The sequence below is a fragment of the Habropoda laboriosa genome, unplaced genomic scaffold (genome assembly GCF_001263275.1).
Source record: "Habropoda laboriosa isolate 0110345459 unplaced genomic scaffold, ASM126327v1 scaffold10, whole genome shotgun sequence".
Taxonomy (NCBI): Eukaryota; Metazoa; Arthropoda; class Insecta; order Hymenoptera; family Apidae; genus Habropoda; species Habropoda laboriosa.
In genome coordinates this window covers 541,312-554,836 of record NW_017100129.1, presented here as the reverse complement: position 1 = coordinate 554,836, position 13,525 = coordinate 541,312, and the positions used below count along the sequence as shown (strand labels likewise).

The 13,525-nt window shown below is 41.4% G+C and overlaps 1 protein-coding gene across 1 annotated transcript in view; it reads left to right on the top strand.

The window, feature by feature from the left end:
* The window catches only part of LOC108571951 (AF4/FMR2 family member 4), a 102,543-nt gene that overhangs the window by 17,961 nt on the left and 71,057 nt on the right, over window positions 1–13,525 (top strand). The window contains exons 3-4 of the mRNA XM_017934148.1: window positions 5,094–5,189; window positions 7,533–7,569. Of these exons, the coding sequence (XP_017789637.1) occupies window positions 5,097–5,189; window positions 7,533–7,569 (130 nt within the window). The 5' untranslated portion in view covers window positions 5,094–5,096. The remainder of the gene's footprint in view (window positions 1–5,093; window positions 5,190–7,532; window positions 7,570–13,525) is intronic.

Below are 13,525 nucleotides of genomic sequence, written 5' to 3'. Positions count from 1 at the left end.
TCGCCTCGAAGAAAAACAGCTTCCGAGTGTTAGTTTTCTTCTTCTTCTTTTAGTTTGAAATATTCTCGTACAGGGAAGTCGTCCACTAGGCACGTGTCACCGCTATTCAATTAGCTCGATGCGTAACATCTCTTTCATTTGGTCCGACGAATACCGAAACAATAGAGGCCCGCCATCGACGCGGCTGCATCGATAACAATCAGTTTTTCCGTGTCAAGCTCTAAACCGGGAAAATACGCGTGCACGTTTCTAGTCCACGTTCATCATCGGCGCACGTGCGTTATCTCGAGCGTGATTCTCGCGTGGGCAGCGTTTAAGAACGACCACGATTATCGTTGTGACGTGGTGTTGAACGTGCATAGCCACGTGGACACTCTCATGAACCAACACTCGTTCGATATATCGAGGCTCTTATCGAAGTGTACGTCGATAGATGCTGTTCAAACTTTACTCGAAACAGACCTTACACTGTCTGCGTTCTGTTTTAACAGATCGTCGGTAGATTGGGTAGATCTACTATTTTCTGGGGTGCTATTTGTGATTCAGAGTTTATGAGAGTACGACGGACTAAGAAATTTATGTGATATAGGGAAAGGTTGGATAGAGGGGTGGATAGGAGAGTTTTTTCTTTTCTCAGTCGATGTTGACGAAGTGTACTTTGTTATTTAGGATTTTTAGCAACTGTTCTAGGTCTCTTCTAGGTAGTACGTTGAGAGGAACTTAGAAAGAGGGATCTTTTCATTTGACTGAACCAGAAATGGATTATTCACAGAGTTCTTTATCAATTTCTCTAGGACTCTCTTTACCAATCTTAGACGTAATATAGTAGTAACATGTTAGGAGAAACTTAGAAATAGGGATCTTTTGATTTGACCGAACCAGAAATGGATTATTCACGATTGAAACTTCACAGAGTTCTTCACCAATCTTAAACCTCTACGCAACTGCAATTCGCTCACTTGGTAATATGCTAAGAGCAACTTAGAAAGAGGGATCTTTCGATTTGTCTGAACCAGGAATAGGTTATTTACGATTCAGACTTCACAGGGTTCTTTACCAATTCCTCTACGCCCCTCTTTACCTATTTTGCATATTTATTCAACTGCAATTCGGTCAGTTGACAATATGTTAAGAGTATCTCTCGACTCGACTGAAACGGATTATTCACGAGTGAGATTTCACAGGTTTCTCTACCAATCTTAAACCTCTATGCAACTGCAATTCGATTAGTTAGTAATATGTTAAGAGCAACTCAGAAAAAGGTACCTTTTGACTCGACTGAACCAGAAATGGATTATTCACGACTCAAACTTCACAAGCTACTTTACCAGTCTTAAACATCCCTTCACCTGCAACTCCTTCAATTTTGGCAACATGCATAAGCTACTTAGGAAACTAGAAACCATCGACTTCTTTTCCAATCCTTTTCCTCTCGCGACAACCAGAAACTCAAAGACAGAAGCGGATCCAAACAGCTTCACTTGTACATAGACATCGTTCTAAAGGAGAACTAACGCTTAATAAACCGCATCTGGTACACAGCTACCTGCTCGAATCGTCGAAATTTTCACGGGTGTATAATTCGTGGGAGCGGTAAACAAGGCTTTACGGTTTTGATCGTAGGAAGAGAGAATATAAGCTGGTCCAGAACGAGTGGCTTTTGTCTCCTGTCGGTCTTTGTTCGCGTTGTCGACGGATGTCTCGACGGGTCAATGAATCGGTCCCGACGATTCTCCTCGTGGAAATGCGTTTCGTCGAGCTCGCTGCACCGTGGCCGATCCACCAGACTGCATTGTTCGCGCGTTTGCGACTTGTGCGCGGCTCTCTGTGCCCGCGCTCACCGTTAATAGACGCGCCGTCCGAAAGCGGTACCTGCGCCTCCGATCATACGCGGAATTTCGTGTGCGGCCCTCGCCGCCTGCCGGCGTCCATTGACGTAAGCGTGGCCCAGATGCGGGGACGGTCTTACGCAAAAGCCTACGGTCTAGAGGCGCATCACTTGCACAAGCACCCAACGGTCACGCGATACGCCCCGATCTAGAGGAAAAGGGTCACCTTTTTTTACGACTGCGACAATGGCCGAACGGAGTGATGTATACTGTGTTCGCGTTGGGTTTTTTATGCTTTTCTGAGCTTTTCTATCATATCTATTTTTTTTTTTGTATTAAATGACAGAATTATTAGATGATTAGAATGTATTTAGTTAGAGGTTCCTTTAAGGTTCTGCGAGGTTTCCTATGATATCTATTTTTTTCTTTTTTCATTGGATGTATTAGATGGTAGAATGATTAGATGATTAGAATGAATAGATTCAGAATGTATTGAGAGAGAGCTTTTTTTATGGTTTTGTAAGGTTTTCCTTGATATCTATTTTTTTTTTGTATTAAATGACAGAATTATTAGATGATTAGAATGAATAGATTCAGAATGTATTGAGAGAGAGAGCTTTTTTAATGGTTTTGTACGGTTTTCCTTGATATCTATTTTTTTTTTGTATTAAATGACAGAATTATTAGATGATTAGAATGAATAGATTCAGAATGTATTGAGAGAGAGAGCTTTTTTAATGGTTTTGTACGGTTTTCCTTGATATCTATTTTTTTTTTGTATTAAATGACAGAATTATTAGATGATTAGAATGAATAGATTCAGAATGTATTGAGAGAGAGAGCTTTTTTAATGGTTTTGTACGGTTTTCCTTGATATCTATTTTTTTTTTGTATTAAATGACAGAATTATTAGATGATTAGAATGAATAGATTCAGAATGTATTGAGAGAGAGAGCTTTTTTAATGGTTTTGTACGGTTTTCCTTGATATCTATTTTTTTTTTGTATTAAATGACAGAATTATTAGATGATTAGAATGAATAGATTCAGAATGTATTTAGAGAGAGGTTCTTTTAAGGTTTTGTGAGATTTCCTATGAAATCCATTTTTTTTTCATTACACGTATTAGGTGGTGGAATGATTAAATTCAGAATGTATTTAGAGAGAGGTTCTTTTAAGGTTTTGTGAGATTTTCTATGATATCTGTTTTTTTTTTCATTGCACGTATTAGGTGGTGGAATGATTAGATTCAGAATGTATTTAGAGAGAGGTTCTTTTAAGGTTTTGTGAGATTTCCTATGATATCCATTTTTTTTTCATTGCACGTATTAGGTGGTGGAATGATTAGATTCAGAATGTATTTAGAGAGAGGTTCTTTTAAGGTTTTGTAAGATTTTCTATGATATCTGTTTTTTTTTTTTCATTGGACGTATTAGATGGTAGGCTGTGCAGTGCCATGGACGCAGCATGTGCGGTTCAGAATGTATTGTACAGGGGGTTATTGATCTTCTGGTGGCAGTGTATGTGGTAATGTGGGTACAGTGGGCGATTTAATTATCACGATCGGATGGAAAATTGCATATCTTACGTTTTCAGTGGTATTGTGACTTTGAAAACGTTTTCAATGCATACCTAGACAATTCGATTATATTCTGATAGCTTATCTAACTAAGAAAAAATTCAGGTTTTATCGTAGTTTATCGGATGTGAATTCAATAGAAAGTCTGTGTGATAACTAATAAACAGCTACTGATTGAGAAACTTACATATATCAGTATGACACCATGACGCAGGAATAAAAGAAAAATGTAGAGAAACTATTGGAAGTATGCTGATTCGTATTCGAGCAATTACAAACGTGAAGAGTGTGGCGTGAGGAAATGTTGATAACATATTTTTCAACATTTTTTAAATCCTTTATCCAATATCTACTCTTTGCAATGGGGAAAGTTTCGTTTTCAATTCCATTCATAATCTAGAAATGATCGTAATAATTCGACGACTCGCGGTAATTGATTAGATTTTTAAATATTTTCTTCAGACAGTTTTGTATCACTATGGAGAAGATTGTATACGTACGAGGATTTCTAGACTTTTAAGTCGAGCCATTTCCAGTGTCACAATCCACTTACCATTCTCCCTGGCTTCTTAACGCGTTCCGTGTCGCGTGTAACCACCCATGGTATAGTCGGTGGAAGAAATATAGCGAGGTTGTGAATTCAAGTATTAAATAGCGACACCGATTGATACTGTGGCATTCAGTCTGCTGATTGGAATTAAATCATTTATTTTAGTATATTCTCATTTCTGTCGATCTTCTCGAATATGTAAACTTTCAACTTTCCTATATTTCTTCCATTGATTATATGTAATAATTTTCAGAGCTGAAACATCCATCAGGCGAAAAAGAGTACATTTCATGTAATATTTTAGCTTGTTTCTTAATCATTTATTTTCTCAGATTTCTGTCGATATTCTCGAATATGGAAACTTTTAACTTCGCTGTATTTCTTCCACCGACTATGCACAGTAGTTTTCGAAGCTGAAACTTTCATCAGGCGGAAATGACTACATTTCATAAATTTTAGCTGATTTTTTACTAATTTATTTTCTCAGATTTCTGTCGATACTCTCCAATATGTAAACTTTGAATAATTCTGTCTTACATATTTTTTTCTATCAGCTATACACTATAGTTTTTTGATCTAAAACTTCCATTAGATGAAACAGACTACATTTCATACACTACCGGCCAAAAGTTTCGAATCACCTCCCACTTTTCATGAATATTAAATCTGCTGCTAATTTTTTATAGATTTGAAGATTATCTCAATTCTACATTTATCAATTTATCTCGTATCGATTGATTCGAACGATAAAAAATTCTCAAAGTCGCTGACTTTCTTCTGGAAATTTTCGGTGATTCCAAACTTTTCGCCGGTAGTGTATATTTTAACTTGTTTTCTTCCCAGATTTCTGTCGATATTCTCGAATATGGAAACTTTCGCTATAGTAATTTTCGAAACTAAAGCTTCCATTAGCCAATTCACAAAATATTCTCACCAAAACTCCCATTTTTCCTCAACCACACAACTCACACCAGTTCCCCATTATCCTCGATAATACTAAACTCGAAGAAAATCGTCGTTATCACTATTACCTATCCCGTGTCAGGGGTTGGATTAGTGGGTGTACACGATTCGAGCAAGCGGAATCAGTTGCGGCAGTGCAAACGTTAATCCACAATCGATCGGTTCTGTTTCAGGAAATGACCATGCCGCCCACGCCTCTGACGGCCATCGCCCAGACGCCGAGGAAGGAACTCGAGTCGAAGTTCACGTTCAATCCCGTGCTAGCAAAGGTGAGAATTTCCCATCTACATACAGAATTTACAAATATCACACCTACGAAACCGACATCCGCCCACCTGAATCTCTTCTCGTAATCCTAATAAAACGAACCCGTCAATTTCTCCTCGATTACAAGCAACTAGGTGCAATCTGAGAGAGCTAGAGAGAGAGAGACCGGTGGTGTATCGATCGTGGAAACGTTTCGAATTGTATCGAGCGGCCGAGAAGTGTTTCGTGCCACTTGGCACCGCGTCAAGAAGCTCGCGCTCGTAGACGGACGCCTTTCGTTGCGGGTAGAGCGGCTTTCCCACAGCCGCGGCGTGTCTCCCTTCTATAAAACGACCTCTATACACGATCCAGAATCTCTAGCAAGCCGCGAAACGCGGAATTTCGGCGAACCGTTAGCTCTCGTTAACCTCTAGAACGTTCGTAACGTCTGTGAAACGCGCGCGAGCCTAATCGATCGCGCGTTTTCAAGCCTCGAACAACCTCTAGCTTTCGTGCCACTTGGCTTCGTGTCAAGAGTTTCGTGTGCTGTACCCGAAGCACAAACCCGCCAGGTTCTGTCGAAAGAGAAGAAGAAGAAACTGGTCGAAGGAAGAGAAGAAATCGCGACGAAGGGAGAGAAAATAGGGGATGTAGAATATCGGTAGCAGAAGTAGTAGTCTTTTCTCAAAGAGGGTTCATTTCGTGAAGCTTCTCTCTCGATGGAAACCAAGTCGCGTAGTATCGCGTTCGTTCACCGACGTTTTCTCTGCGGTTACGTTTCCTCCTTGTCGATGGGAGGCGCGATTAATTGGAATTCGCAGGGTCGTAACTTGAAACGACTTGGTTGCACATGGAAATTTCCCGTTCGACGGGATTTTGTCGATGATTAAGGGGGGCCCGCTGCTCGATGGAAAGTTGGCGAATTTTTTCGGGGGATATAAATGTTTCGCGATAAATTTCACTTTTTGTTGCGTTTTTATAATACTTCGCGAGAATTGGAGAGAATGGACGAAAGTTACGTTTATATCCTGTGAACGAATTAAAACTTTTCGTGTAACAGTTACCTTGGAAAATAATTCCGAACTTTTGCGCATTTTTGGACGTCTCGGGATAGTGTAACTCTTGGAGAGTGTATTCTCTCGTGTTTTTGCAAAATACGAAAATGTGCTGCTCAAATTCTACGTGTGAAATTGAGGAGATGACGAAGTTAAACTGATTTCAAGTTAAATCATAATTAACACGTTCGCTGCCGCGGTTCTGTCGAAGCATCGCTCACTGTCCTTCGAATTATTTTCACTTACGTTCTTAATATCTATATTTTTGTCAGTTTTACATAATAAGATAGATGTCTGCACGCCTAATATTGATTAAATACTCAGACTGTGAATGTTTTATGACGCATTACATGTAGGTTCTATCGTGGGAATTGGTGCGAACGTGTTAAGATAATTAATAAAACATTACCAATCCCTCGATTTATAATTATCCAATAATTTGTTATCCCAAAAATGACGTCTCCAAATCGGAATACGTCCTTAACCCCTTAACGTATGATTTCTTTTCTGACAGTGCATCTAAGCGTCAGCCATTTTACTCTTTTACTACTGTACAGGGTAACAGATCTAATCTGTTACACGTTAGTTACGTTCAGCAATGCTCAGTCTTACAAATGAAAACGGAAGCTAGGATTACGATTAATTTTTCTAATTAATACAATTATTTTTGTCACACCCTGACCAGAATTGTAGGTTAACCCTCTACTGTCGAGACGCCGTTTTTGGGACCTAAATCCCGATATGGAGTCTGCGAAACTCCTGAACTTTCACTTAGTTTATACATAAATATAGAACATTTCTGTAAGGGCCTCCGTACCCAAAAAGCCTCGGCTTGCTAAGCCGTAGGTCCCGGGTTCGATTCCCGTTTGAGTCCCTAAAAATTTTTTCTGTCGGTTCTTACATTTCCGACAACTTTCCTTACCGATTTACCTTTATTACACATTTTCCTAATGAACATTACAGAATAGAGTGGTTGGTTGTATTAATTTCATTTTAATATAACAATGTTCAGTTCTACATAGAATCGAGGAGAATAGAAAATCTCTGAGACTCCGCCTCGACAGTGGAGGGTTAAGGGGTTAAAAACAATTGGATCTGTTCTCAAATTTGCAACTGCTGTAAGTATGGTTGTAGGAAAACGTCCATTTCGCGGAATAGTTGTAACGTGTTAATGTAGGCGCGAGAGAAGGTAAAGTAAGACGTTATTGGGCGTTGATTCGATCGATGTAGGGTAGTCTGGTAATGTAGGTCGCGCGTTTCGCGCCGAGCATCATATCAGTACTGAACGATCGCCTGTTTTTCTTTTTGCAGTTGACCGAAGTGACGCCGCAGGAAGCCACGAAGCCTCGTAAGTAAAGTTTCCTACATCGGTGTGTTGTGCACGCCTCTTGTGTTTCGGGGGTAATCCCCTGTCGAGTGAAAATGCTCGATGGCGCGATCAAAGTCGGAAATCCTGTTACGCGCGTTCTACACGGGGGTACGTAACTCTCTTTGCCTCTCTGACGATGCGTCGGAAAGCTATCCCATTATGAGGCTGACGATAACGAGGCTTTTAATATAGACCGGATAACCCTCACTTGGAAAATTATACAGCGTCGCACGCGTCTTTCTACGCGATTTTATCTTCTCCGCGGAATATCGTTCCGATAGAGTATGGGAAAAAGTTCGTGCAGATTTAGAAAATTCGGGTAATTTGAAGCTTCCTGGAACGTTGCTTTGTTTAACCCTTTTCCTTGGTGCTTGTGCGAAAATTGTCACCGGCAGGTAGATAATTTTCCACGCGGAATTTGTAGAATTTAAATGTGGAAGTTCGTGTTCTTTTGTAATCTAATTTTTTTAATACTTTCCTGCGTTTAAGTGCAGCGGAAAGATAATAATTGAATTATAGTCCGTATGCTTCAAGTTGGAAGAAAATAAATAGTAAAATTGTAGAATAATAGGAAGATAATGGTAAATAGAAATAATAGTAAAATAGAAGCAGTCAAATAGAAATTACAGTAAAATAGAGATAGTCAAGTAGAAAAAATAGTAAAATTTTAATATTTGTTTGATATTTGCTTCTTTATTTTATTCATGAAAACGTGCATATCAAAACGGCTATGCCATCTTTTTTCGTATATGTCGCGTATTTAGGGCTGACAGTGAAAGGGTTAACAAAGCAATCGCCGCTTGTTTGCGCAACTCGTTTTCAACGTTCTACAAGCATTTTGTCGATATAAAAATACCGAGTTTCACTAGCAAAAAATGAATTAACTGCCGTCTCGATCTTGACATAGTGAACAAAATGTTTCTTTGCAAAAAAGTTCGACGTAGACAGAAATAAGTAACAGTGATAAGAGAACAAGTTTGGACTATAAGGAGGATGTGATAAAACTTCCCATCAGACGTTCTTTATTTCTCGACGAGTCAGAGAAGCAAAGAGAGAAATGCACACTCCAAATTTTTGCAATTTTCGATTGATAACCAACAAACAATAACCAATTTTTATTTTAATTGTAATTTTACTAAATAGGTAAAACCTTCCACTGACACAAATCTTATGCATTATACTCGCGAATTACTGTAAGCAATTCGGCCCGACTTTATCTCTGACCGAAAAACCGCACGAATTTCTTCCGCTGCTTACTAAATTAAACTCCCTAAAAAAGAGAAACAGATAAAAAACGAAGAACCAAAGAAACAAGCATCGTTTTTGCAACATTTATCGCGTCCTCCAGAAAAGTAGCTTCGACTTGAACCAGGGAGCCACTTAGCATTTATAGTCCATTACACAATTAACCTTGGCGAAACAAGGGAATTTTATTGCTCCCGCGGAAACGGCGGCTTATTATTCTCCGTGCACTGTTTGGCAGCGATGAATGCCGGAAACGGATATTTCGGGACAGTTTAATTTCGTTCCCGTGGATATATTTTCATTTTCCCCTTATTATTTTACGGTAGGGACAATAGCCACGACGAAACCACTTCGCGGACTAATTTAATCGTTTGCGCGGTGCGTTGTCCGCGGCTAACGTTTCTACCTTTCCCTCTCTCTCTCTTTTTTTATTTCGACTGCCAGGGAATCTCGTGTTATTCTTCTCGACGAGAAATATTTTCATAAAAACGCGGGAGAGCGCGCGGGGCAAGGGTCGAGGCAGGAATTATTTGGCCCGGGCGCTGGAAACAAAGCAGCGACGAGCCCCATGAAAAAAACCTGTGGATTCATTGGGATCCGCGAAAAAAAGCCCCGAACCGTCAATTTGTAGCCGCGTTTCGCAGTCACTGACCTTTCCCATTAACTCACCGCCCCGGCAAATTTATATATGACTGGCGGCCCCGCACCAACTACACACGCGCACACTTTCACAGCCGTTTTGCGAACGAGGGTTTCACAGAGGGTGAAAAATATATATTCGAGCTGTGTGCACGTTGAAATTTTACGTTACAACGAGGCTACTTCGATAACTGTTTACCTTTAAACATCCAACCGTATTTTCGTCGAACGTTTATGCCGCATTGAGTACGGGGCATAAACCGGAAACGGTCCCTCGTTTCCACGGGGAACTTCGTTCCGCGCGATTGAGTCCTCCGCGTCGTCGATAAATTCCTTATTATCCCTGTATATTCACGCTCGTCGCGTAAAATTCAATGGGAAATATTTAAAAGGAAAAAAGAGAACAGCAGAGCGAGTTACACAATTTCGCTCTTGTTCGATACGAGCACAGATTGAAACGATTTATACATTCTCTACCGCACGCGTGTTCTCCATTCGATGCTTTTTCATCTCGCTAAAAACCAATTTCTCCACTTCGCTCTCCGCAAATTTTTCACCGTTTCGTCCCTCCTCTTCTATTATTCGTTAAATAAACGAGCGTGCATGTGTGCGCGCGATGCAGTAAGCTTACAACTTATTTAACCGGGACTGGTCAAAAGACCCGACAACACGCGTGTGGCGCTGCGAAACTTTTTACAGTGAGCCGCCTCGATGTTTGCCCCGCGCAAAATCCAAATATTTGTTTAGCTTTCGGGCTCTTGGCGTTTTTGTTTGACCGATGGTGGTTCGCCGTGGCCGGATAACGTTTGTCGGAGGTATTGTCGAATAGCAGAGCGAGGTTCGCGACGGATTGTCCGAGGTCCGGGGCGAGAACCTGTGGATTCATTGATATTCGGACGTTTCTAAACGGTTTCGAGAGAGCGAGAGAGAGAGGGGGGTTGCGGAAGCTCGAGAAGAGGGAGAGAAGCAAGGGATACTGTTTCATGAATTAACCATTCGACGCGGCTCCGCTTTCTCTCTCTCGCTCCCTTCCGTTTGCTGTCGATGCTCGAATATACTCGGGCCACTTTGCGACGCCTATTATCGGTGTGTTACAAGCGTGCACGCGCCAAGCCGGCTCGCTTACTCGCTGCGCCACCCCTTCGAGCAGCGTTCGGCCCCGCGGGCTGAGAATTCGCCTCCTCGTTGGGTAAATTTGAGCTGGCCTTACCGCTGTGTTCGGTTAAACCGATTTCGCGGCTTTCACGCCGTTCAATTACCCCGTCCCTTTTCGAAAATGAACCCTTTTGTAGCGGTCTTTTCTCTCGGGTGTTATTTCACGCGGGTGGGTGAACGGTTGCTCGAAATTTCGAAAGGTGTAAGGTTTGTAGTCAGTTTGTTAATAATTCGTCGGGATTTAAGGGCGTACTTGGTGCAGAGTCACGCGCGCGAAAGTAGGTCGACTAAGGTTATCGTACGTGGAATGGGATAGGGGAAGATTGGTGGTGCAATTCTCGTGTGAAAATAAAGGAGCTGGGGATCAAATTTGTCGATACGGGCTCTCGTGTTCGAGATAATCAACTCTGGCTTTTCTTAATAACTCGAGGGGGGATGGAAGTGTGTGCTTCGTGCAACCTTTTGTGGGATTTGTGATACGGGTTTTTTGGGGGTTTTTGTTGATGGTATTTGCGAGCCCTCGGAATCTGTCGTTTTTGACCCCGGAAATATTATTTTCTCTGGTTTTTTGTTGTACGTAGATAGTGCTTCCACCGAGTCGGAGAAAGAAATATAGCAAAGTCATAAATGAAAGTATTAATTAGTAATACCTAGAGCCTACACGTGGCATTTTATACATGTTTTTCGATTAAGACTGCATGGCCCTTGTCTTCTCAGGTTTTTGATCGATTTTACGAACTCACTATATTTCTTCCACCGACTATACATAGGATGTACAACAAAGATCTTCAAATTTGTGCAAATACCATTCTCAAGCACTCGAAACCTGTCGTTTTGACTCCTCTAATTCCTCCGTATTACTTACACCGAGTGTATAGTTGGTGGAATAAATATAGCGAAGTCATAAATTCAAGTATTAATTAGTGGAACCTAGTGTCTGCAGGTGGCGTTTTATACATGTTTTCCGATTAAGACTGCATGGCCCTTATGTTCTCAGGTTTCTGATCGATTTTACGAACTCACTATATTTCTTCCACCGACTATACATAGGAAGTACAACAGAGATCTTCAAATTTGTGCAAATACCATTCTCAAGCACTCGAAACCTGTCGTTTTGACTCCTCTAATTCCTCCGTATTACTTACACCGAGTGTATAGTTGGTGGAATAAATATAGCGAAGTCATAAATTCAAGTATTAATTAGTGGAACCTAGTGTCTGCAGGTGGCGTTTTATACATGTTTTCCGATTAAGACTGCATGGCCCTTATGTTCTCAGGTTTCTGATCGATTTTACGAACTCACTTTATTTCTTCCACCGACTATACATAGGATGTACAACAGACATCTTCAAATTTGTGCAAATACCATTCTCAAGCACTCGAAACCTGTCGTTTTGACTTCTCTAATTCTCACTTATTACTTACACCGAGTGTATAGTCGGTAGACCAAATATAGTTACGTCATAAATTCAAGTATTAATTAGCGGCACCTAAAGTCCACACGTGACAGTGTACACACGTTTCTCGATTAAGACAGAACCAAAACTAAGCCACACTTCACACATCCCTTATCTTCTCAGGTTTCCGACCAATCTTACAAACCTCGCCATATTTCTTCCACCGACTATACATAGTCCGTACAACAAAGGTAGAGCTGTAAAGGCGAGAGTAATTCCGTGGATTGAACGAGGCGTTAGACTTTTAACTTGACCGACTGGCGGAATCTAATCCGTGGATCTGCCGCTTCCGCTTTTCCCCAGTTTCGCCTCCTAATTTACCTCGGAGGTCGGTATATTTCTCCGGGAGCCACTTCCTGCCGCGGCGGAAGCGGCGAAACGCCCACACGGCACGGAGAGAGGAGATGCCGGGCCACGTTTAACCTCTTGGCCTAAACGAACGTGCCGGGTGCCGGCGGCTTCCTCTTTATCAGGGAGAAACGGACTCGAGGACGTCTCGAGCTGATTAAGAGGAGGGAACGCGTTAACCGCGTCGGAATTGTAATGCGCGTGTGCCTACTGCCGCCGCCGCCTCTACCGGCACGCTTCCGCGCCAAATTCATCCACCTGTGCGCGGACTCGAGCTCTCCTCCAGCTCGCGTGTAGGTGTTAACGAGCGAAGGCGTGATCGCGTGACCGACGACCTTTAGCCGTGGCCGACACGGCAAAAAGGCTCTGCTCCTTCGTCCTCCTTCTACCCTCTCTCTCTTTCTCTTTCTACGCAGCGGGGTTCGCTTCGTTTCCGACCGTGACGTTTGACTTTCGATGCGCCACCGATCGTTTTAGGAAACGCTTCGAATTACCCTTCGTCACCGTTTCACCCTTGCTTCTGCGGGATTTTCAGGGGTACCTGGAGGGAGGTGATTGGTCAATCAGACCAATGTTTTGATAGCAGGGGAGTAAACGAAGGTGTTAAGTTTACCGATCTTTTCGGCGTCATTGTGTACAAACAAATGTGCCGTTTAAAGAGTACAACTGTGTTTAACCCTTTAAGTCCGAGTGCGAATTTAGAGTTCTGTACCACATTTTCGTGCATTTCAAAGGAGTAGACTCGTAAGTTCGTGTCGAATTTCCAAGGAACCTTTACATTTGATAAAAAAAGACGTAAGTGCTTTCTCATTCCACAATTTTTTCCTTGGATTAGATAAGAATTTCCTTGGATTTTCATTCGAATATTTTTCTCACGGGATGACCCGACATAGACTACTTTAACCCTGAAAAAAATTCTACAAGTTTAAAACCCTCAGACTTACAGGGTTAATAACCCTGTCTTAACTAACTTCATCTCTCAAACAGAAATTGAATCTCTCCAGTGTACAATTAAAGCTAAATAAAAGTGGTAACCTACTTCATCTTAATTCTTGCAAATGTGAATATATACAGTGTCAAAAAAAAAAAAA